Source organism: Schistocerca serialis, chromosome 7, assembly GCF_023864345.2.
Source record: "Schistocerca serialis cubense isolate TAMUIC-IGC-003099 chromosome 7, iqSchSeri2.2, whole genome shotgun sequence".
Classification (NCBI taxonomy): domain Eukaryota; kingdom Metazoa; phylum Arthropoda; class Insecta; order Orthoptera; family Acrididae; genus Schistocerca; species Schistocerca serialis.
This window is the reverse complement of record NC_064644.1, coordinates 371,319,623-371,345,495: the sequence shown is the minus strand read 5'-3', so window position 1 is coordinate 371,345,495 and position 25,873 is coordinate 371,319,623. Positions and strand designations below refer to the sequence as shown.

Genomic DNA, 25,873 nt, shown 5'->3' with positions numbered 1-25,873 from the left:
GAAAGTATTTGTATGGAGTGTAGCGATGTATGGAAGTGAAACATGGACGATAAATAGTTTGGACAAGAAGAGAATAGAAGCTTTCGAAATGTGGTGCTACAGAAGAATGCTGAAGATAAGGTGGGTAGATCACGTAACTAATGAGGAGTTATTGAATAGAATTGGGGGAAGAGAAGTTTGTGGCACAACTTGACTAGAAGAAGGGATCGGTTGGTAGGACATGTTTTGAGGCATCAAGGGATCACAAATTTAGCATTGGAGGGCACCGTGGAGGGTAAAAATCGTAGAGGGAGACCAAGAGATGAATACACTAAGCAGATTCAGAAGGATGTAGGCTGCAGTAGGTACTGGAAGATGAAGAGCTTGCACAGGATAGAGTAGCATGGAGAGCTGCATCAAACCAGTCTCAGGACTGAAGACCACAACAACAACAACATGAATTTTTAAGATTTTTGCTGACGAAGTTTGCCCTTTATATATTATACTATCTGAGTACCCGGCGTTGCCCAGGTATGTATATATTCCCATCTTCTGTCAGCGCAGTTTCCTCCTTCCCCTTCTCTCTGTCCATCTCCTCCTTCACTCCCTCCCCCTCTGTACATTTCCTCCATCCCCTCTTCTGTCCACCCCCTCCACCCCTACTCTCTTTCCATCTCTTCCTGTACCCTCTCTCTGTTCATCTCCTCCTACTCCTTTCTACATCCAACTGCCTTCCCCCCCCCCCCCCCCCCGACCATTCCCTCCTCCCCCATTTTATTCCATCTTGTCCTCCCCCTTATTTGCCCATGTTTCTCTCCTCCTCTCTCTTACCATATCCTGCTCTCATTCTCTTTGTCCAGCTTCTCCTCCTCCTCCGCCTCCTTCCTCCCCTGCCTTTGTTCATCTCCCCTTTCCTTTCGCTGTCAATTTCCCCCTCCCCTCTCTCTGTCAAGCCGGCCGGTGTGGCCGTGCGGTTCTAGGCGCTTCAGTCTGGAACCGCGTGACCGCTGCGGCCGCAGGTTCGAATCCTGACTCGGGCATGGATGTGTGTGATGTCCTTAGGTTAGTTAGGTTTAATTAGTTCTAAGTTCTAGGCGACTGATGACCTCAGAAGATAAGTCGCATAGTGCTCAGAGCCATTTGAACCATTTCTCTCTGTCAATTTACTCCTCCCGCTATCTGTACCAATTTCCTCATCCCCTCTTTGTTTGACCATCTTCTCCCCCCGTCTCTCTCCACGTTATCACTCCAACGGGAGGCTGGTGGTTATTGCCCTAACAGTGTGTCTTTCAAGATCATAAGTAATAAGTGTGCTGAATATGGTTGGAATCATTCCAGGGGCTTAGGATGAGCTGTTTACCAGTGACTTTACCCGTGTACGTACATGTCAAATATATTTCACACATATGTAACATATTTCACACTTTTTGTACACATATTGCAGCTATATTCTAGCAAATTTCGCCCTGCAGTTTTATTTTTACGCAGCTCAATGTCTGTGACGTAACTCTTAAATTATATGTCGTAGAATGATATATTTCCGTAGGTAAAATCATCGACATATGTGGATACTGTTTGCAAAATGTGTTACGAATAGAGTTAGTAGCAAAGAAGTAATAAATTTAAACGTCATACATCACGTGACAGTTTTTCACGCAATTTAGCTTTTATGACGTCGTATATCCTCAACTATATGTCGTACAGTTATATATATTTCTAGGTACTGGCTGGTTATACTTAAAGTGCAGCTACTCACTGATGTCCACTGTAGGCTGTAACTGTCGTATGGCAGCGAAACTTGGTAAATACTTTAATGCATTATTGCTGATCCTGTTTACATCGGGGGGGAAAAAAGTTAGTTCCCTTTCTGGCCACCAAATCTGGCGCTGTGAATGAAAGAAAGTCGTACAGAAATGGATTAGGAACAGGACATGGGCATAAAACGTCAAGCAAACGGGAAAGACATAATATTGATTTTATTAATAACCGCCGCTGATACAATTTTTTCACTGTGAGCATCAGAGACGTGAGCGAGATGCTGGAAGACGACGTGATCAACAGGTTCTCGCAGCAGTTCCGTTGGATTCTGAGTAACTTGTTTCTGTATACTTGCCTTTAGATCAGGGAGATACTAAACGTATCCCTGGTAAACGCATTCTTTTACATATCCATAGTCACGTGGATTCAGATCAGGTGTTATTGCTGGCCACGCATCTGGAAAACCTCTGGAGATAACACTTTCTTGGAAGATTGCATTAATCAGATATTTCACTGGGCGAGTGATGTGAGGTGTTCCCCATCTCGGTCTCCAGACAATTGCATTCTTCCACAGCAGGAATCACATGGTGTACAACGACGCCTCGGTATATCTAACAGGCACTCTGGCTGTATTTTATTCGTAGGAGAACGGAACAAAAACAAAGGTGTCTGTGGAACAACATCACACAGTCATATACGGCGAGTGCAATGGCTCTTCTTAGGCAATATGCTGTTTAACACTACCCCAAATTCGGCAGTTCTGTGTGTTCACTGCACCCTACAGTGTAAAATGTGCCACGTCACTCCATAGAATATTGCCCTGATACATGTCATCAACTTCGATCCGTGTCAGAAACCGAAGAGCAACTACACAACGTTGTTGTGAATCACGAGGTTTCAGTTGCTGCACCGTCTGGATCTTGTACGGGTAAAACAGACTGCAAAACTTTCCGTAATGTTGACCATGGAATGGACAACTCTCGTGATACTGCACGAACGTTAGCACTACCCAGAGCACGTTCTGCGTGGTCAGTTAGAGCAACAGCAAATTCGCCAATAACTTCCACCGGGATAGGACGCCTTCCCCTTCCAAGTGTCACACCAAGCTCACCCGTATTTTCGAATTTCATTATCACCTTTTTTCAAACCATATAATGACATCGGCTCCTCAGGCCTTTCAGTCATCGATACTCCAAAAATGGTTCAAATGGCTCTGAGCACTATGGGACTCAACTGCTGTGGTCATAAGTCCCGTAGAACTTAGAACTACTTAAACCTAACTAACCTAAGGACATCACACACATCCATGCCCGAGGCAGGATTCGAACCTGCGACCGCAGCGGTCGTGCGGTTCCAGACTGTAGCGCCTTTAACCGCTCGGCCACTCCGGCCGGCCATTGATACTCCCACAATACTGCACTGTAACTGCTGCTGTTCACATAAAACAGTTTCCCTAACAGCCCACGTCCTCTCTTCTCGATTGCCGTGCTGTACACTCACTTTATGGCTTGTCAATGACAGTATGGATTTCATACCATTATACAAACAATGTGCAGCGCCAGATTTGCACCCGGTGGCCACAGTTGGAGTTAATTTTTTCCTGCGTAAATCGGTTCCGAATTAATGCATTAACATATATTCGAAGTTTCGCTGCCATATGATAATTATACCCCAAATTGTACTTCGGTGCCGGCCGCGGTGGCCGACCGGTTCTGGGCGCTTCAGTCCAGAACCGCGCGACTGCTACGGTCGCAGGTTCGAATCCTGCCTCGGGCATCGATGTGTGTGATGTCCTTAGGTTAGTTAGGTTTAAGTAGTTCTAAGTTCTAGGGGACTGATGACCTCAGATGTTAAGTCCCATAGTGCTCAGAGCCATGTGAACCATTTTTGTGTTTCTCTGCCTCGTGATGACTGGGTGTTGTGTGCTGTCCTTAGGTTAGTTAGGTTTAAGTAGTTCTAAGTTCTAGGGGACTGATGACCTCAGATGTTAAGTCCCATAGTCCTCAGAGCCATTTGAACCATTTTTGTACTTCGGTGAGTAGCTGCACTTTAATTGTTAGTAGCAGCACTTTAATTGTAAACGCCCGATCGCGTACGTGGATACTGTCTCCGAAAAGTGTTGGAACAGAGTTAGTCGTAAGGAAGTAATGACTTAAAACGTCATAAATAATACGCCAGTTTTTTACGCACCTCACTGTTTATGGGGTCATATTTCATGAACTACGGGTCCTACAATGATATATTTTGCTGGGACATTCAGTGGTACATGAGAATACTGTTTGCAAAATGAGTCGCGAATACATTTAGTAGTAAAGAGGCAATAAATTAAATCACCATGCTTCATGCGGCAATTTTACTGAACGAACAGCGAAAATGTAGTAAGCGACAAACTTTTGTCGTTTCGTCATTTTTTGGCGGTTGTCAGCGAGCAAAAGTTTCGTAAAGTTTTGAAATTATGTGTAAAGTTTGTTACAAGTCATGAAGTGCTTTCATTCTCAAATACTGGATAAACAAAGTATACGGTATTAGCACCTGTTGGGCTCTACTGCTATTTCACCCCCACCCCTTTGATAGGTAGGTGGTTCTTAAATCCACAGCGATTCTTTCCAGATAGTAAGTTTAGTTTGAAACGTCCTGATTTTCAAACAGCTGAGCAAAACTCAGCGTACTCAGACAGTTCTCTCTTTACTTATTCTGATCATCACTAAACTGACACACAATATTTTTAGCGCAACGCAATCTGACTTTCAATAATCCCCACAAAAGAATGGCCCTAACAATAACCTATATCTTTATGAATCACTTACCTCACAAAAACCTTCGTTACTAGAACTACTGCAATACAGCTAGTGCCAATAATACCAGCTAAATAAAAGATTCTAAATACTGAAGGCACTAACTACTGATAGGCATAGTTAGCAAATGAAAGATTTTGATAGAGAACAAACAATGTATTTACCTTAATAATGTTCAAAAGTCATGATGTATATATCTATCAATTCATGACATCCATCTTTACAAATTTCCTTTTTCTGGCGGACACACGTCCAGTTCGTCCGCTTATAGTGACCTATCATAACTCTGGCATCTCTCTCTCTCTCCACATCCACCACTGCTGACGGCTCACCTCCAACTACACAATGCTACGTGCTATTCACATCCTACAGCACGACACTACAATAGCGAATATTCCGACAGTGCCAACCAGCCACAGAAAGCACACAGCACAGTCAGTGATTTTCATACAGAGCGCTACGTGGCGTTACCAACATAAAAACCTGAACAGCCTACTCACAAGTTGAAATCAGTACAGTGGTTAGCAGATGTTGATATACATGCATACATAAACACATACAGCTATTTTTATAGTGTGTGTGTGATACATACTTATTAATATTCACTACTGGCCATTAAAATTGCTACACCAAGAAGAAATGCAGATGATAAACGGGTATTTATTGGACAAATATTTTATACTAGAACTGACATGTGATTACATTTCCACGCAATTTTGGTGCATAGATCCTGAGATATCAGTACCCAGAACAACCACCTGTGGGCGTAATAACGGCCTTGATACTCCTGAGCATTGAGTCAAACAGAGCTTGGATGGCGTGTACAGGTACAGCTGCCCACGCAGCTTCAACACGATACCACAGTTCATCAAGAGTAGTGACCGGCGTATTGTGACGAGCCAGTTGCTCGGCCACCATTGACTAGACGTTTTCAATTGGTGAGAGATCTGGAGAATGTGCTGGCCAGGGCAGCAGTCGAACATTTTCTGTATCCAGAAAGGCCCGTACAGGACCTGCAAAATGCGGTCGTGCATTATCCTGCTGAAATGTAGGGTTTCGCAGGGATCGAATAAAGGGTAAAGCCACGGGTCGTAACACATCTGAAATGTAACGTCCACTGTTCAAAGTGCCGTCAGTGCCAACAAGAGGTGACCGAGACGTGTAGCCAATGGCACCCCATACCATCACGCCGGGTGATACGCCAGTATGGCAATGATGAATACACGCTTTCAATGTGCGTTCACCGAGATGTAGCCAAACACGGATGCGACCATCATAATGCTGTAAACAGAGCTGGATTCATCCGAAAAAATGATGTTTTGCCATTCGCGCACCGAGGTTCGTCGTTGAGTACACCATCGCAGGCGCTCCTGTCTGTGATGCAGCGTCAAGGGTAACCGCAGCCATGGTCTCCGAGCTGATAGTCCATGCTCTTGCAAACGTCCCTATCTGTTGACTCAGGGATCGAGACGTGGCTGCATGATCCGTTACAGCCATGCGGATAAGATGCCGGTCATCTCGACTGCTAGTGATACGAGGCCGTTGGGATCCAGCACGGCGTTCCGTATTACCCTCCTGAACCCACCGATTCCATATTCTGCTAACAGTCATTGGATCTCGACCAACGCGAGCAGCAATGTCGCGATACGATAAACCGCAATCGCGATAGGCTACAATCCGACTTTTATCAAAGTCGGAAACGTGATGGTACACATTTCTCCTCCTTACACGAGGCATCACAACAACGTTTCACCAGGCAACGCCGGTCAACTGTTGTTTGTGTATGAGAAATCGGTTGGAAACATTTGTCATGTCAGCACGTTGTAGGTGTCGCCACCGGCACCAACCTTGTGTGAATGCTCTGAAAAGCTAATCATTTGCATATCACAGCATCTTCTTCCTGTCGTTTAAATTTCGCGTCTGTAGCACGTCTTCTTCGTGGTGTAGCAATTTTAATGGCCAGTAGTGTAGATACAACCCATGTCCATCCAAGAGTACAGTGTAAAATTTTGAAGTAGATCGGTCTAGTGCTTTTAGAAATTTTTGTTAACAATCATAAACAACGACTTGTCTTTTTATAGTAGAATATTAATGGCTAATTCTGTCAAGCTGTAACTGTGGATACTGTGGCACCCGGTATTTGAGATGCTACACTGTGTCCTGCACCAGCGGAAAATCTCTCCAATTATTACTGTGAAGGGTGGAGCGTATAGCGGAGCGTGGCGCATGCCGCAGGTGGGCTTTCTGACGGTGATGGAGCGCGCGCGCCACTGCGAGGTGGGGGCGTGTCTGAAGAGCCCCCGCCAGCCGGTGTGGCTGCTGGCCAGCGAGACGCACCTCACCGTGCTCTTCTCCGCCGAGAGGCGCCTCGCCGGGGACTGGGCTCCCACAGAACAGGCGCGCCGGGTCTTCCGGCAGTTCGACGCCGACGGCGGCGGGTTCGTGCCCAGAGCTCTGCTGCCCGATGTGCTCGCCGCCCTAGGTCAGTCACATAAACTACCGCTGCACTGCTCAAACCCACATCTTGAACGGTACAGTCCGGCACCTAAGTACTGAAGATTTTTTTTACAAAATGTATTCCATGCAGCTGTAGTTAGTTACTTTCTTGTTCCATGAGTCGTTTTGCGTGACATATCGTAGTGCTGTGGAACGAGTCATTTTACATTCACATCGCGAATATTTATTTTATTTACTTATTTAGCGTATGGCTCATAACATCACAGTAAAAATTACAGAAACAACTCGATTAAAAAAAAAATCACACACACACACACACATATATATATATATATATATATATATATATATATATATATATATATATATATATATATATATATATAAAGAGCAATAAATACCAGTTTGTATATAAGGACACCACCAATTATAAATTTACACTCACAGAAGAGCAATCACAAACAAACGTCCAGCTTAGATAACGTACAGGGTGTTACAAAAAGGTACGGCCAAACTTTCAGGAAACATTCCTCACACACAAGTAAAGAAAAGATGTTATGTGGACCTGTGTCCGGAAACGCTTAATTTCCATGTTAGAGCTCATTTTAGTTTTGTCAGTATGTACTGTACTTCCTCGATTCACCGCCAGTTGGCCCAATTGAAGGAAGGTAATGTTGACTTCGGTGCTTGTGTTGACATGCGACTCATTGCTCTACAGTACTAGCATCAAGCACAACAGTACGTAGCATCAACGGGTTAGTGTTCATCACGAAGGTGGTTTTGCAGTCAGTGCAATGTTTACAAATGCGGAGTTGGCAGATGCCCATTTGATGTATGGATTAGCACGGGGCAATAGCCGTGGCGCGGTACGTTTTTATCGAGACAGATTTCCAGAACGAAGGTGTCCCGACAGGAAGACGTTCGAAGCAATTGATCGGCCTCTTAGGGAGCACGGAACATTCCAGCCTATGACTCGCGACTGGGGAAGACCTAGAACGACGAGGACACGTGCAACGGACGAGGCAATTCTTTGTGCAGTTGACGATATCCCTAATGTCTGCGTCAGAGAAGTTGCTACTGTACAAGGTAACGTTGGCCACGTCACTGTATGGAGAGTGCTACCGGAGAACCAGTTGTTTCCGTACCATGTACAGCGTGTGCAGGCACTGTCAGCAGCTGATTGGCCTCCACGGGTACACTTCTGCGAATGGTTCATCCAACAATGTGTCAATCCTCATTTCAGTGCAAATGTTCTCTTTACGGATGAGGCTTCATTCCAACGTGATCAAATTGTAAATTTTCACAATCAACCTGTATCGGCTGACGAGAATCCGCACGCAATTGTGCAATCATGTCATCAACACAGATTTTCTGTAAACGTTTGGGCAGGCATTGTTGGTGATGTCTTGATTGGGCCCCATTTACATTTACATTTACATTTACATTGATACTCCGCAAGCCACCCAACGGTGTGTGGCGGAGGGCACTTTACGTGCCACTGTCATTACCTCCCTTTCCTGTTCCAGTCGCGTATGGTTCGCGGGAAGAACGACTGTCTGAAAGCCTCCGTGCGCGCTCTAATCTTCCACCTACGCTCAATGGAGCACGTTATCATTATTTCATACGGGATACTCTACCTGTGCTGCTAGAACATGTGCCTTTACAAGTACGACACAACATGTGGTTTCTTGCACGATGGAGCTCCTGCACATTTCAGTCGAAGTGTTTGTACGCTTGTCAACAACAGATTCGGTGACCGATGGATTGGTAGAGGCGGACCAATTCCATGGCCTCCACGCTCTCCTGACCTCAACCCTCTTGACTTTCATTTATGGGGGCATTTGAAAGCTCTTGTCTACGCAACCCCGGTACCAAATGTAGAGACTCTTCGTGCTCGTGTTGTGGACGGCTGTGATACAATACGCCATTCTCCAGGGCTGCGTCAGCGCATCAGGGATTCCATGCGACGGAGGGTGGATGCATGTATCCTCGCTAACGGAGGACATTTTGAACATTTCCTGTAACAAAGTGTTTGAAGTCACGCTGGTACGTTCTGTTGCTGTGTGTTTCCATTCCATGATTAATGTGATTTGAAGAGAAGTAATAAAATGAGCTCTAACATGGAAAGTAAGCGTTTCCGGACACATGTCCACATAACATATTTTCTTTCTTTGTGTGTGAGGTATGTTTCCTGAAAGTTTGGCCGTACCTTTTTGTAACACCCTGTATAGTCGATTGCCTCTTGGGTCGCCATTAGGTAATCCTGTGGGTCACCCTCATATGCCCTTAGTGGACATTCGTGCACGATGTGTTTGACCGTCTGTGTCTCAGCGCCACACTCGCAAGCGGCCGAAGGAAGTTTACCCCATCTGTGCAAGGAGTCGCCGCATCTCCCACAGTTGGTACTGATGCGACTAAGAGTTGACCAAACTTTGCGAGGGCAATCAAATCCTTTTGGTTTACTAAAGATGTATGGCATACTGTGGCAGTTTACTGCTGTTCTGCTCTCCCATTCCTCTTTCCATCGGTCATTTATTTTAAAGTTGGTTTGGTGCAGCGCCTGTGCGGTCTTTAGTGGAGGACGCTTAGACCGGAGTCGGTTGCCTTGGATGTCGAGAGTACCTTCATGGATTTGTAATTGAGGGTTGGTCATGATTTTTTTGAAATTCTCTAACCAGAGCATGTTCTCGGCGCAGGTTAGGAGGGGCTATGTTACTGAGAACGGGCAGCCACACTGTAGGAGATTGCCAGATGTGCCCGATATAATATGCATTGTTGCATTAATTTGGCTATCTACCATGTGTGCGTGTTTGCTGTTGAGTCACACTGAGGCACAGTATTCTGCCACTGGATACACCAAGCGAAGTGCGGATGTTCTTAAGGTAGATGCTGTGGAGCCCCAAGTGGTGCCACAGAGCTTCTGCAATATGTTGTTGCGTGTTTTAAGTTTCTCTGCAGTTTTCGTCAGGTGTTCTTTGAATGTTAGTGTCATATCGAGGGTAACCCCAAGGTACTTTGGGTGTTTGTTGTGATTTAGTATTTTGCCGTCTATATATACATGTAGTTCTCTGTTGGCCATTTTGTTGTTCAAATGGAAGGCAGATACTTCCGTCTTTGTAGCACTAGGTTGTAGCCTCCATTTTCTAAAGTACTCGCTAAGAATCCCTAGGTCACTCGTAAGGATATCTTCGGCAGTTTCTATGTTTCTATGGGCTGTTGCCAGAGCCCAGTCGTCAGCATAACCAAATTTGCGCGATCTGGTTGCAGGCATGTCAGCGATGAAAAATTTGTAAATATATCTTCATGCTGAACTTTTGTGAAGTTTATTATTATTATTTTTTTTAATGTAAGTGGGTGTTCAATAAGTAACGCAACATTCTTTTGCTGAGGGCAAGTTCGTTTTATTCAGGATTCCAGTAAACCATATTATTCCCCACTCTTTTGGCTGCAAAATAGTGTTTTTTAACATAATCTTCGCTCAATGCGACGGCCTTACACCACCTTACTGAGATGGCCTGTAGGTCCCCATGGTATCATTCTACTGGTCGATGTCGCAGCCCAAGTCTTCCTGTATCAATAACCTCCCCATCACCCAAGTACTGCTTCCCGCACAGTGCATCCTACATTGGGACAAACAAATGGGGAAGATGGGAGATCCGGGCTGCAGGGTGTAGGAGTTGAACTTTCGTGAGCTTCCTCTAGGGGCCGCAGATTTGTGTGAGGCCTTACGTTGTTGTGGAAAAGGAGAATTTGTTTGCATTTTCCAAGATGCTACTCCTGGCGGGTGTAAAAGCACTGTGCGCAACGGAAAATAATAAACGCTAAAATGAAGATTTAGCGCTGTCTGACTACCCCCTGAAGCAGATCTTAGGATCTCTTAATGCTCTTGAACATATAAATTCCAACCTAAACAGAAATGAATGATTAAGGGAACTAATTATACTGAATGATAAACGTTGATGCTGCTTATACATTTATTGTATATTGAAAACAATCTTTAATTACAAATGTTTATATTTCCTAACTCAAATTACTGATCCATTGAACAACTCTGCCCTTTTATTATGTCTGCGCGATCTAATATAAATAACGCGAAATGACTGACATCATGTATGTATTAAAGATGATCTACAATTGAGTGCAACGTCAGTGGAAATAAATCCTACGTGATCACAGCTGTTTAGCCTCATAGCCCCTAATAAGCCAAAGCAATTAGCAATATCATCGTATGTACTGCATCCGGTCCGTCGGAGTGATGGTTCTCATACACATCTGCGACGATGGAAGAACTCCAGCTACAAAATAAACTCTTTCAAAGAGTAGGACGGCTGAAGGCGGTCCTCTGACTACTATACTCTAATACTGTCTTCTCCTCTCTGAGAAACGCGAACTCCCAGCCATAAGCACTGAGTTCAGATAACATCTGAAATTAAGTATAGGCAGAAGAAGTGCTCTCAATCACTGAACGCTGCATACTCAACGACGACTTCCAACCCGAAGGCGAAGTCCAGGATCGTGTAAGTTCACAACAGTACAGTGCCTAACCGCTCTAACTATAAAATCTCGTGAGAGCAAAGACAGGAAGTCTGTCCGTACCAACAAGAAGCAGATACTGAGCGACCGTCACACACGGGCGCTGACAACGGAAGACTTCGTCTCTCCAGCGCTGGCTTACCAGCAAGGCTTCGCTCCCCACCATCTTAATTCCGAAAACGAGTCATATTCCCGAAACCACGGAATATTCTCCCTCTCTACAGATTCTTCCGAAAGCCGACCAACCATATTTTAGTCTTTGTCGTCCAGCGCGGAAAGTTTGCGACGAAAAACCTATACTCGTACAATGGTATGCTTCTGAGTAAAAATCTTTGGAAATAACCCAGCCTGCGTGGTTTCCGAAGTGATGCTTCTTTGTTCCTCTCACTTGCGTCCACGATTTCCGTAGTTTCCGAGGTGTAATCCTTCTGGTTCGGCTACATCACTGGCCGGTCGCGACTCTACTGTGCTCCAGCGCTTAGGTACTACGACGTCCGTCTTGCTATTTCCTGTGTTTAAGCAGGACCAACACATCTGTGTGGGCCTTCCACCCAGGGCTTCAGTTCCGTCTGCTGTTTCATTTCCACTGTCGTTCCAACCTCTACTAGTATGATAATAAAGACACTCCGTCACCTTTCACGCAATAAGCGTTAACAATTATTTACAAGGTGTACGTGACAATGTCAGTCTCCTTTATATATTCATATATATGATGTACAACCTATCACATGATACCTAATTGTGTTTGTAGATCACGGCAAAGTATGTGGGTGAGTTCTTGTAAGGTGCGAAATTATAGCCACCTTACAATTTTTGTGGCGATGACACGCTAAACTCGTTTCTTCCAGTTCTTGACAGTAGCACAATACACTTCCAAGTCGACCGTTGCACCAGGAGGGAGGACATCAAGGAGAACAACCCCTTCCGAGTCCCAGATCACTGTCATCTTGACTTTACCAGCTGAGGGAGCAGCTTTGAACTTCTCCTCTGGAGAAGAGGTAGTGTGGCGCCACTCTATTGCCGTTTTGTTTCTGGTTCGAAGTAATAAACCCAAGTTTCATCGCCTGTGATAATGTTCGACAAAAATTGTCACGATCAGCTTCATAAAGCGCAAGCAATTCCGCACAGGTGGTCGTTCGCTGCTCTTCCGGTCTCCCGTTGGGTAGCGAGGAACCAAGCCGACACACACATTGGAGAACCCCAACTGATGGACGATTGTTATCAACACTACCAAAAGAGAGGTCCAGTTTTGCAGCGAGGTGTTTGATAATGCTTCGTCGATCACCTCGGATGAGAGTGTCTGCACGTTCCAACATTGCAGGAGTCACAGCTGTGTGTGGCCGGCCAGCAAGTGGGAGATCGTACAGGTTTGCGAGACCTTGTTGCGATGATGACAGACGCCTCGTCCAACGACTACCCGTGCTTTTGTTCACTGTTAGCTTTCCGTAGACGTTCTACAAGTGTCTATGAATATCTGCAATGCTCTCGTTTTCCGCCAAAAGAAACTCAATGATAACTCTCTGCATGGAACGCACATCTATTATAGACGCCTCTTTGAAGGCTACATATAGCACCACCACCTGTAGGAGCTGAAGCGGGAATATTCCACGATGTCCCATAGCAAATTCCGCATTTTTTTCAACCGAAACTGGCCGAGGAACAAAAGATATTGCCTTTCTTATTGAACGTCCCTCGCACAGATGTGAGTTAGTAATTGCTACTCACCACCTTTTACACATTACAATAATTCCGAATTCTTCTTCGGAATAAAAGGATTTGTCAGCGAGAAACTTTTTCAATTTGTTTCGAAATTTTACTATGCTGTCTGTCAGACTTCTTATATCTCTGGGTGAGTGATAAAAAATTTTAGTTTCACCATTGTGCATCCATTTTTGTGTTGACTGCAACCTTAATATGGAGTACTGAATGTCATTTTCCCTTTGGTATTGTAATATGTATGTCGTAGTTCCTTTTGAACTGTAGTGGATAACGTACAACAAACTTCACGAAACAATAAATGTACTGTGAACCAGTAATCAAAATGGCTAATTCCTTAAACAAATGTGTACAAGATGATAGTGGGTGAGCGCCACATATTATTCTCATAGCAGGTTTTTGAGCAATGGGGACTTTCTTTCTTAAAGAAGAGCTACCCAAGAACATTATTACATACGGCATTTGTGAATGAAAATATGGGAAATATGTCAACTTACCGATCTGTCGCTCCTCAATTTTGTAATGATTCTAAGCGCAGATGTCGCTGAACTAACTTATTTGAGGAGTTCTAAAATGTGCTTTTTCCGGTTTATATTATCATCAGTATGGGCACCTAAGAGTTTTAAAGTTTTCACCCTATTCATTATTTCTTCACCATGTGTTAAAACTTACCATTGCTGTAGTATTCATAGATGCGCAGAACTGAGTTATGTTGTCTCCTCTTAAAATTGAGGGTTAGACCATTCGCAGAAAACCAGGCAATGATAGTTTTACGTCCATTGTTGAGCATTTCTTCTGTTTCTGTATGTGTGTTTGGACTGATTACTATATTAGTGTCATGTGAAAAAAGAAGTAATTCTGCTTGTTGTATATTAGACGCAAGATCGTTGACATACACGAGGAATAATAGTGGACTTAAGATTAAGATTTGAGGAACCTCCGCTGTGATTACTCTCCAATCAGAATTACGTCCCAGGATTACAGTGGTTGAATTACTAAGTATCACTTTCTGCGTTCGTATGCAACTTTCTGTTTGCATGTCTTTTATTATCACTACCAGCTTCGGTTAATAACTGTCAACAGAGTATCTGAATTGCAGCAAAAAAGGCATGAAACGACCGGAAATGCATATTCATTTTACTTATCGTGCAGCATATGCACGTGCAAGACAAAATATTGCGTATATAGGAACATTTCAATGATGAAAGATAGGAAAGTGTAAAATCGAAACTTAAATACATTGAGGAAACTGTATATTAATATCTAATTGTTCAGTACACTATATCATAGCTGGGGATAGATGGAGCAGATCCAGCACGGCATCTTGACAGACTCGCCTTTTGAACTCTTGAGCGATATGGAAGAATGTCTGGCGCTCATTTCCACAACCACATTAGGGTGTAGACAGTTTACTCCATTTAAACAGTACATTTGCACTTCTGTCAATGTCAGCACATGTTCTGTTGGCAGTTTTCCAGACTTTACTCAGCAAGTCAAAGCTGGTGGGTTTATTAGCCATGTTAAGATGACAACTAATAGTTGCTGATGCTGCTCCAGACATCTCCCACTCAAGTTGGACGTCAAAACTAATAGGGTTCAGGTCCTTAGCTACCTTTGTAAGATGCCGCGCTTTTTGAGCTGGACTCGTGGTCGTGTTCCTGATATTGATTGGACCGTGCTTAGCCAGAGTACCATTATACGTGATGAAAGATAGTTTCGCGCAACGGATTTTTTTTTATTGGCCCTAGTACACGAATAATAGGCGCAGCCCATTCCAAAATCACTCGATAGCAGCAGGGGGAAAGCTTCACTGTTTACGAAATTTAATGAGGAAGGAAGTCAACCTAAGGTCCTCTTTTTCATTAACGTGGTATATACATTGCAATATCACTGAAATAAAACAAAGCTATAGGGCGTAGATTATGCAGCGTACACAATTCAGATTTCGAACAATCACAGGTGGTCCGCAGAACAGAATGGATCGTACAGAACTGTTCATTAACTGGCTTTTTCTTCCGTTCTCAAATTAATCAAATAACTGCGCCGAGCATGCGGATACGCTTGCAAAAGGGATTAATCATACGTTACTGGCAGTTGTATGAGCAAGAACATAACGTCTGACATGCGAGTGCCAACACAACAGACTACTATCACGAAAATTCACATTACATAAACTGCTCTCGCGTTGCCGGTCTTTTACGACGTTAGGAAGAGTTTTAAAAAAGACCGCTTACGAACGCCTCAGTATCTGAACAACACTCAGTTGACAATCTCTTACTCCGCATGCACCAGATATACAAAGGTAAATGCATCGAAATACGTAAAATAAATCGTGGAAAGACCTTTAGAATTCGATTAAATTAGGATAGGAAGCACTTTAATACCAAGAAGCGGTGGAAAAAACTACGAAGAAATGTGTGTGGCTACAAAACACCGTACCTCGTGGAGCGCATGTCACAAACTGTTTCAAGTAGAGAAAGTGGCACAATTAAACTACCATGAAATTTCGCCTGACCACATCTCATAACCGGGCACACATTACACGAAGAGAAACAAGACACCAATTAAAATTTTAGACTGCGGTTTAAATGAAAGTGAAAAGTAATCATTAGTTCAACGAAAAATTTCGAGTTGTGAAGCAATCCATTAATTTTGGTGAAGTCGACCGACTTCCGTGTGGAAGCAATCACACAAAGACACATCAAGAAGTGAACCAAAACTCAACTCACGAATTACCAAAAGTTAATATCGAAGCACCAACAAATGAAATAAAACTGAAAAGAGTTGGGAAATCTACCGATGCCTAACTGAATGAATATCCTACCAGAAGCATCCTCCGTGAAACTAAATCTTAGCAAGCTTGGCTCGGACCCCAACAAACCAGAATCAAGAGTGGCACTTTCTTTCTCCTACCGATCGCGAAAAAGCGAACAGTCAAGCGGACCAACTTGTGTACTACAGAGAAACAGTCGCCTGTAATCTCTCTACCCAGAGAAAATCTGATGATTAAACCGAAGATAAACTCGCGTTCCTCCACTCACTACCTGGCAGGATTTCGAAACTGCTCGTACATTTCTATAGCAGCAGATACTTCAAACTATACAGAAACAGGTGGAGTCTGATAGCAGTTATTTCACATATGTCCTTGTTTATATTCTTAAAAGTGCCAGAATTAATCTCGCAGGAATCGAGTCAGACAGAGGCAGGTAGACGCGTTTCACCCCGACTGTAGGGTGGCAAAACTTAGTTCTTGTTGACGATGCACTAGCAATGTCTTTGTGGATGGGCAGGAGTGGGTCACTATTATTTGTCTTCTTCTAGTCATGTAGAGAGGCCTCTTGTTGGAGGGAGAGGAAAAGGGGGGGGGGGGGAGAGAATGTTGCTGAGTACTGGCAGCAGTCAGTAGGAGTGGGTTTATTGCAGCCACAGATGATCCTCTTAGTTGTGTTCCGTTGGGTATCCAGGTTTACTAACAGGATGGCTCGTGAGCCATAGTGGAACGCCATATTCTGTTCTGATGTACACTAGACCCAAGGTCGAACATCAGAGAGTTTTCGCTAGTGCAACCAATGACGACCCGCAGAGCTTTTGTATTATGTTGTTCCTTGAAGCAACTTTTCCAACTGTACTGGTTAAGTGCTGTTTGTGGTGAGAATCCTGTCTGGTGTAATAAGTAGATATTTTGAGCGAAGATTATACCTGATTTGAGAGCCATTGAAGTTTATTTGCAGCTTGCTAATTAATCATTTTGTTATTCAGACGGAAACACGAACATTCCGCCTTGTTTGCATTCTGTCTTATACTTCGTGGATCTCAGGCTGTTTTAATAATACTTATTCAGTCATCTCTATAGATTTATGCCTGGTTGCAGTTGCCAAGTCATCTACATATGCAAGTTTTCTGTTATATTGCTATGCTGCTATGTTCTGAGAGGGCACGTATAGTGCTTATGCTTAAATTTGTTTCGCAATATGCCTTACTTAAAGTCATCAAACCACTCAGATACCTGAGAATCTATTCCTTATGCTCAGACCTTCGTAATTAGTATGTAGTGCAGCACAGTCTCATACTACAGGGTGTAAAAAAGATCTGATTTCAAAACTCCACATTTATTGACAAAAACATACTAAAAATATGAGATAAATTGCAAAATACTCGCAATATCTTTAAGTTTTAGCTAAGCTATGACAATCCTCTATTTGTGAATTAGCAGCAGCACGAACAGTACCTAGACGATAGCTAAATTCGTAATAAACTTTACATAATATATCTGTTTTTTACAGAAGTTATGGCGGTTGTTATGCTATTCATTTCTTCTATGTCACGAGATAAAGAGGATATGAACATACTTTCCTTTATATATCACCATAAGAAAAAATCGCACGGTGTCATATCTGACGATCTTGGAGGCCAAGCACGGAGGGCAGTGTCTCGGGGTCCCACGCACCCGATGCAGCACTGAGGCAGAGTGTCATTGACAGACTGATGTACGTTGTGGTGCCAGTGTGAAGGATCTCCATTCTGTTGGAAAATAGTCGTGCGAGTCCTCCTGAAAGTTTGGAGATTGCCAATTCTGCAGTTTTGGAGACAGCCCATTCGAGGCACTCTGTTGTTGTCAAAAAATGAGGGCCCGTACACCTTTTCAGCTGAAATGGCACAGAGAACTTCACTTTAGGTGAGTCTCTTTCGTGTTCAGTAATGTCTTGAGGGTTCTGGATTCCCAATATGCGCACGTAATGTCAGTTTACTTTACTGCTGACATGAAATGTTACTTCATCACTGAGAATTAACCGCGACAAATATGTATCGTTTTCCATATCCTCCAGCAGAGCATTGCCGAAGTCAGACCATTTCCTTTTATCACCAATGTGAAGAGCTTGCACTAATAGTAGTCTGTATGGTTTATACACAAAACGACACCTTCACAGCCGCCAGACAGTCGTATGACACGTCGCCAGTTCTCTTCAAGCGCGGCGAGTAGACTTTCGTGGATTCCGCTGAATCGTTTGCCGAATTGTTCCCACCATGTCATCAGAAGTGCGAGATCAACTTGGACTCCTGCTTTTACACAAAAATCCTGTTTCTTCAAATGTTCGGATCAGTGCCAAAACGCCGACGAAAAGCAGGTTGGAACGAAGTCACTGACTCACTCGTAGCAATCTGCAGCCCACACAACGCCTTCTGTTGAACGGACGCCATCTTACTTCTGACTGACTGCCAACTGAGAAGTAGAGAGCCTGTATACAGAGAGAGTGGCCATAAGTGAAGTTGCCCGTGATTGGTTGATTAGCTTTGGCGCCATTTTTCTGCCAAACGTCTCTCGCGCTGCCTATGTTCGCCGTGCTTTTGCGTTGAATTGAAGTTCAGAGGACTTTTGGAAACGATTAAAAGGTATTTCAATTATTGAGAGACTTGTTATGCGTTGTGCATGCATGTTCGATTCAGTTGTACATCGTTTTTAATACGTAATTAGCGTTTGCGATCTTAAATACAAGTTGATTTTAAGGTGTCAGTTTTTTAAAATATTTTTAGTCACGTAAAACAGGTCGGCCTATTAACAAATTACTGCATTTTTAAGCTTCTATTTCTTTAACAGTTCGTGCATACTGGTAGCATCACAAGCTTTTCTGAAGCCAATATCCGACAGTCCTTGCTGGAAACGGAAAGTTCCTGTAGTTGTTGTGCTATGCTCATTCGACTTTATAGCGTAAAATTTTATTTCGTTCCGAATCAGAACATTAGGCATTATTTTGGTTTCAGTATTATTGCCTGACTGTTGACGCAGGCAAGTTGTAAGCACGTTTTCCGTAGTTGTCATGGTTGCTGAAACATTATTCGCAGTAAATAATTGTAGGTACTCTTGAAGACAGTTTTTAGTAGGCCTACTTACTGTGGGGTAGAAGGGATACGGTAGTTTTCTTGTTATACTTGGTCGTTATTACAGTAGCCTACATTTAACATTACCTGATTTTTGTAATGTTTTTCGTTTGTTGTCTACGAGAGGTATTCAGTATACATATGAAAGAAAGTCGCAAGCAGTTGTTTACTTGTGACATGCAAAAAGTTTGAAGACGTGACAAGAAGTACTAATACGTCTAATACGTCACAAGTAAAAACTGCTTACGACTTTCATTCATCTGACGTAATACAAGTACATTAAATCTTTAGCGTTATGCACTTCCGATACAAAACAAATGCTATACACTATATTTTTTATTTACGTTACTTTCATTGCAATATGTCTAGTAAACGAACTTCAAAGGAGATAAATGCAAGTAACGAATAATTTTTATAGCCACTCTATCAAATTTTCCTGTGCTGTACTTAGTAGGCTACTATGAGTATATCATAGCTGTAAAGAAAGGCATTTAACGAATGATTTCGCCATGTTGTCTTGTGCTTTTGATTCGGTGAGTGTGTACTCCACTACTGGCCATTCGAAAGTCCCGCCCGCAGTTTGGCAGAAAAATGGCCGCCGTATCGTCCGGTTGGCCACACTCTCCCTATACAGGCTCTCTACTGAGAAGACGCATCGACTGACACCTAACGGCAGTTTTCTGAAACTCCAGGTTACATCCATTCAGACAACACACATTTCCTTCCCATCACGTCCCATGTTTAGTAATTATTACCCTCCAACATCAGGTCATTCTTTTTGAAACACCCTGTATATCGTACTGGAAATTGACAAAGCGAAGCGGTATGTGAAAGCCTTTTCGACAGCAGTTGAGATGGCGACGTGTGGCAGGCATGACGGCGGACGGAGACTTCACGGACGTGCTGTGCGAGCAGCTGGACCCGGACGGGTGCGGCGTGGTGCTGGAGTCTGCCTTCCTGCGCGAGCTGTGTCCGCCCTCGGAGCCGCTGCCCTCCTCCTTCATCCTGTACCACTACAACGGGCTGTCCGGCTCCGCGCCCGATGGCAAGGTAAGTCGTCAGCATCGCTGTAGCACCGCTACCTGACCGAATGGCGCTTCAGCTTACCGAGAGACACCTCAAAGTGCGTAGTCTATTTCACCAGGTCGTCTCCATCACAAAGGTTCGCACCATCAAAATCGAAGTCGAACGTCTTGAGAGTTACAAACCGTGCAGGACGTTAAGCTAGGTATCCACTCTTTAAAAAATGCTTATAGAATCATATTGGCACAACGGAGTGATGAGAACTGATGGAACGTGATAGCACGCAACCGAATTCAAAACAGTATGTCGTGGAGTTCATCGTGAAACTGGCTATCCTTTAAGGTGTATCAGCAGCTAGTGCGGTAATATGTTTTGTAGGTACAGAAATAACAAACACCCAGAGGCTGAATTTGTCTGGTGGTTCCAGGCAGGCAGTATAAATTTCTCGAGAGAGACAGTCTGCTCTAAAGGAAAGTTATTTTGATCAGCTATCGGGCAAAAGCAGTGCTCATACCACAGTTGTACGAGGGTCACTCCAAAAAAATGCACACTATTTTTTTAAAATCCATCTTTTATACTACATGTTTAGATACATCCTTTAGGAACAATATTGTCATTTCTCCACATAATTTCCATCCCTCTCAACTGTCTTACGCCATCTTGGAACCAGCGCCTGTATGCCCTCACGGTAAAATTCTGGACCTACCTGTTGGAGCCACTGTTTGGCAGTGTGCACAAGGGAGCCATCATCTTCAAACCTTGTTACACGAAGTGAGTCTTCCAGTTTCCCAAAGAGATGATAGTCACATGGAGCCAGGTCAGGACTGTAAGGCGGGTGTTTCAGTGTTGTCCATCCGAGTTTTGTGATCACTTCCATGGTTTTTTGACTGGCATGTGGCCGTGCATTGTCGTGCAACAGCAAAACATCCTGCTTTTGCCGATGTGATCGAACACGACTCAGTCGAGCTTGAAGTTTCTTCAGTGTCGTCGCATATGCATCAGAATTTATGGTGGTTCTACTTGGCATGATGTCCACAAGCAAGAGTCCTTCGGAATCGAAAAACACCGTAGCCATAATTTTTCCAGCAGAAGGTGTGGTTTTAAATTTTTTTTTCTTGGGTGAATTTGCATGATGCTACTCCATTGATTGCCTCTTCGTCTCTGGTGAAAAATGATGGAGCTATGTTTCATCACCTGTCACAATTCTTCCAAGAAATTCATCTCCACCATTCTCGTACTGTTCCAAAAGTTCGCTGCATACCGTTTTTCTTGTTTCTTTGTGAGCCACTGTCAACATCCTGGGAACCCACCTGGCACAAACCTTTTTTAACGCCAACACTTTTTTAACGCCAACACTTTCAGTATTCTGCAAACACTTCCTTCCCCTATCCCAACGTAGCGTGACAATTCGTTCACTGTGATGTGTCTGTCAGCAGTCACCAATTCGTTAACTCTCTGCACATTGTCTGGACTCTTGGAGTGTGGGCAGTACGTGGCCTGCCGCTGCGAGGACAATCCTCAATATTGACGTGCCAGCTTTCATCACGTAACCTGCTTGCCCACCGACTAACTGTACTGCTATCGACAGCAGCATCTCCATACACCTTTTTCAACCTCTTGTGGATGTTTCCCTGTCTCGTTTTCACAGCACAGGAATTCTATGACAGCACGTTGCTTCTGACGAACAAGTGTAGCAGTCATCTTGAAGACATGCTGTGACGGCGCCACTCACGGATTCACGGAAACAGGTTGAACTAAGTTTGAAAACAAGCGGGAAGGATGTATCAACACCCTGTAAAACTTTCACACATGCAGAATGAAAACTGTATTTTTACAAAAATAGTGTGCATTTCTTTTGGAGTAACCCTCGTAATTCTCTTACGACCCTTTTCCCACTCTTGCTTGGTGTGACGTAAATGTTCCCTACTGCTCTTGCGAGATCATGCACACAAGAAAGAATCGTGAGGGGGGGGGGGGGAGGGAGGGAGGGGGGGCAGAGCACCTCCAACTGCTTCCAGCACAAAAACAACTTTCCAGCCACTTTACCATCCAGATTAACGTTCGACATAACTGTATGCGAACGCGTTGAGGCATTGATGTTAGTTGATTTTGATACAACTCTCTAGGTACCTCTAATTTCCGGGATTCCTTTCATATGTATTTCCTCTTCGAATCCCGATTGGTCGGAGCTGAAAACAAATTCCTTACTGAACGATGCGATAAGTTTGTATATTTTATCTAAAAATCTTAGGGCCGATTCTGCAGTCTGCTGTGCACTGTCAAGTTGACACTTCGTTTTAAATTTAGTTACCTTAGGTCTTCCAGTTCGGTAGCACTGTTTGAAGTTATGCAACCACCCACTGCTTCCCTTGAAATCACTGTAGTCTATGTCGCACGCAATTTGATGTGCACAACGTAGTAGGTTATTATCGTGCACATCCTGTAAACTATATGAGGTATCCTCGAAACGTTTTTTGTAACAAATACGCCTTGTCCTCCCTTGAATGTCCGTAGTTTTTCTTATGCACAACACGGTCTTGTTACTGCGAGCTTATTGGAAATCTCTTCATAATTGTTTTTTTGCTGTGTTGCGGATGATCTTCCATGCACGTAATTCTATTTAGTACCTGCATCTTGGACAACGATTGTCCTTTTCTTCCTTTGCATAGAGACGGGATTTATGGCTCCCTGTTCGACAAGGGTGATGAACTTCATGGCTCGACACGTGTTTCGATATCGCTTTTACTTGCTAAGTACGTATCGTCTTGATTGTACTCATGTACATTGTCCGTACAGTCGGGCGTACACGACACCACACATTCCACTGACTCATGTTGCAAAAACGTTAATATTTCATCTGTCACTTCTTTCTCACCTGTGAAATTCCTTGGTTTCGTTTCTGACGAAATGTCAACTTCACCAACTGTTGTTGTGTTTATAAAGTAGTGTTTGCTTTATTTATCGATGACATTGCTCTGCTTGGTATCAACACCACAGCATTGTAGCACTTGTAAGTCACTCGTCGACGCTCCGTAGAGTCATGCTTTGTTCACCATTAGATAACTCCAGTCCCGGCCCTGTTGCCGTTATAAGCCAATAATATGGTTGTATGGTAGAAAGCACGAATGGCATAAACATTACTGGCCTTTTGTAACCTCGCACTCTAGAGGTTCCTCGTTAGTCAGCACCTCACCGCAATGAATAATGAATGAGGTGTTGAGCTCAAGAAAATGGAAAGAGGTTAGAATCTTCTGCCACAGATCCTGAGCATCGATTTTACAACATAATCATTGACCTATGACGTTTACTGCAGAATGACTATTGTTTATCCAGAATGAGATTTTTACTCTGCAGCGGAGTGTGCGCTGATATGAAACTTCCTGGCAGATTAAAACTGTGTGCCCGACCGAGACTCGAACTCGGGAACTTTGCCTTTCGCGGGCAAGTGCTCTACCATCTGAGCTACCGAAGCACAACTCACGCCCGGTCCTCACAGCTTTACTTCTGCCAGTATCTCGTCTCCTACCTTCCAAACTTTACAGAAGCTCTCCTGCGAACCTTGCAGAACTAGCACTCCTGAAAGAAAGGATATGCGGAGACATGGCTTAGCCACAGCCTGGGGGATGTTTCCAGAATGAGATTTTCACTCTGCAGCGGAGTGTGCGCTCATATGAAACTTCCTGGCAGATTAAAACTGTGTGCCCGACCGAGACTCGAACTCGGGACCTTTGCCTTTCGCGGGCAAGTGCTCTACCATCTGAGCTATCGAAGCACGACTCAGATGGTAGAGCACTTGCCCGCGAAAGGCAAAGGTCCCGAGTTCGAGTCTCGGTCCGGCACACAGTTTTAATCTGCCAGGAAGTTTCATATGAGCGCACACTTCGCTGCAGAGTGAAAATCTCATTCTGGAAACATCCCCCAGGCTGTGGCTAAGCCATGTCTCCGCAGATCCTTTCTTTCAGGAGTGCTAGTTCTGCAAGGTTCGCAGGAGAGGTTATGTAAAGTTTGGAAGGTAGGAGACGAGATACTGGCAGAAGTAAAGCTGTGAGTACCGGGCGTGAGTCGTGCTTCGGTAGCTCAGATGGTAGAGCACTTGCCCGCGAAAGGCAAAGGTCCAGAGTTCGAGTCTCGGTCGGGCACACAGTTTTAATCCGCCAGGAAGTTTCACTATTGTTTATTATTAAATAATGCTCTTTATGCCCCGCTGTAGCCGAGGTCGCTAAAACACGCCCAGGAGGTGGCGCTCGACTCGGTGTTACGCCATTTCGAGTCCTGGCGGTAGATGAAATTTTTTATGCGCTATTTGGACGTCAGGTGGAGGAGAAATGGTGGCGTAGAAGTCCTTGATCACCAGTTTTTACATCAATGTCTTGGATTAAATTGCAGATCTGTCCGCAGTGTCTCATGAAGTGATGGGAAGTGAAACTGTTGATACTGATCCGTCCATGAGGTGAGGACCTTAAGGTCGGCGGTTCCCTCTGGTGCTATGCGAGAGGACTAGGTAAGGTGCCGGCAACAGGTTTCATCCTCTGCCTTCTCTCATCATCATAAGACACGAACGGAACATTGCACGATAAACATAGTCATTACTTTCACTCACAATCATAAATACACATGAGATAGAAATCTGACGTGTCTGTTTGCAAGGGAAAGGGCCAGTGTGCGCGGAAAAAGAACACTCTTTCCAATTAGGAGGCTCAACGCACTCCATGGGATTCTCAGTCAACACTGGCATGCGACATTTAATTTTTAATGCTATCTTTTTGACATTGCCTACTCTGCGACCTAAATAATCCTTGACTTTGCGATCTGAATAATTTAAGAGACATACTTAAACTGAGTTCGTAAGTATTTGTATTTTAAAATGGCGCTTTATATTACAGTTTTATTGTTATAGAAATTTAAAAAAAAATCACTAATCTGGCGCTTGTTCCATGATCATGAATGCAGCTGTTTGTGAGATAACTGCTAATGTCCTTTAGCTACACGTTTACAAGTGTTCGTCAATTGAGAATATACAAATGTACCTCATGCACCAATACAAAGATGAGTTATAAAGATATTAGAGTGACATGCGTCGAGAAAGGGTTAAAATCGCTAGGTGTAAAACAGGACCCCAGCTCCTGATGAGATGCGCGTCAGATTCTAATACGGAATTTGAACTTCAGTTAGCTCCCACTTTAACCATTATATACCTTAGGTTCCTTGAATAAGAAAACTGTGCCCAGTGATTGGAAAAGAAGCGCAAGGCACTCCTTTTTACAAGGTAACTGATCAGCAAAACTATCGTCCATTCTCACTGAAGACTGCGTGGGTTCTATAATCGTGAATTCTTAGTTCACACAAAATGAGGTATTTTGAACAGACTTGGTTCAAAGTAGTCTGGTAGGTACAGTGATTCTTTACTTCCGGAAGGTATTTGACACCATACCACACATATGCTTCTTATCGAAAGTACAGTAGCATTGTTGGATCGTATGTAGTATGCAGTCATGAACGGAGAGCCATCGACAGATGTAGACGTGTGTTCGGGCCCGGACCCTTGTTGCCCATGGTGTATATTGATGACCGGGTAGACCACATTAATAGCAACCTCTGGATTTCCATAGACTATGCACTTTATATGAAGTACTGTCTCAAAAATGCTGCACAAATATTCAGGCAGATACTGATAAGATTTCAAAGTGCTGCAAGAATTAGCAACTTGCTTCAGATGTTCAGAAACGCAAAATTGT

The 25,873-nt window shown here is 43.8% G+C and overlaps 1 protein-coding gene across 1 annotated transcript in view; it reads left to right on the top strand.

The window, feature by feature from the left end:
* LOC126413095 (ubiquitin carboxyl-terminal hydrolase MINDY-3-like) overlaps nt 1–25,873 on the top strand; it is a 117,119-nt gene that overhangs the window by 88,105 nt on the left and 3,141 nt on the right. Inside the window, exons 5-6 of the mRNA XM_050082990.1 lie at nt 6,768–7,014; nt 19,987–20,165. Of these exons, the coding sequence (XP_049938947.1) occupies nt 6,768–7,014; nt 19,987–20,165 (426 nt within the window). The remainder of the gene's footprint in view (nt 1–6,767; nt 7,015–19,986; nt 20,166–25,873) is intronic.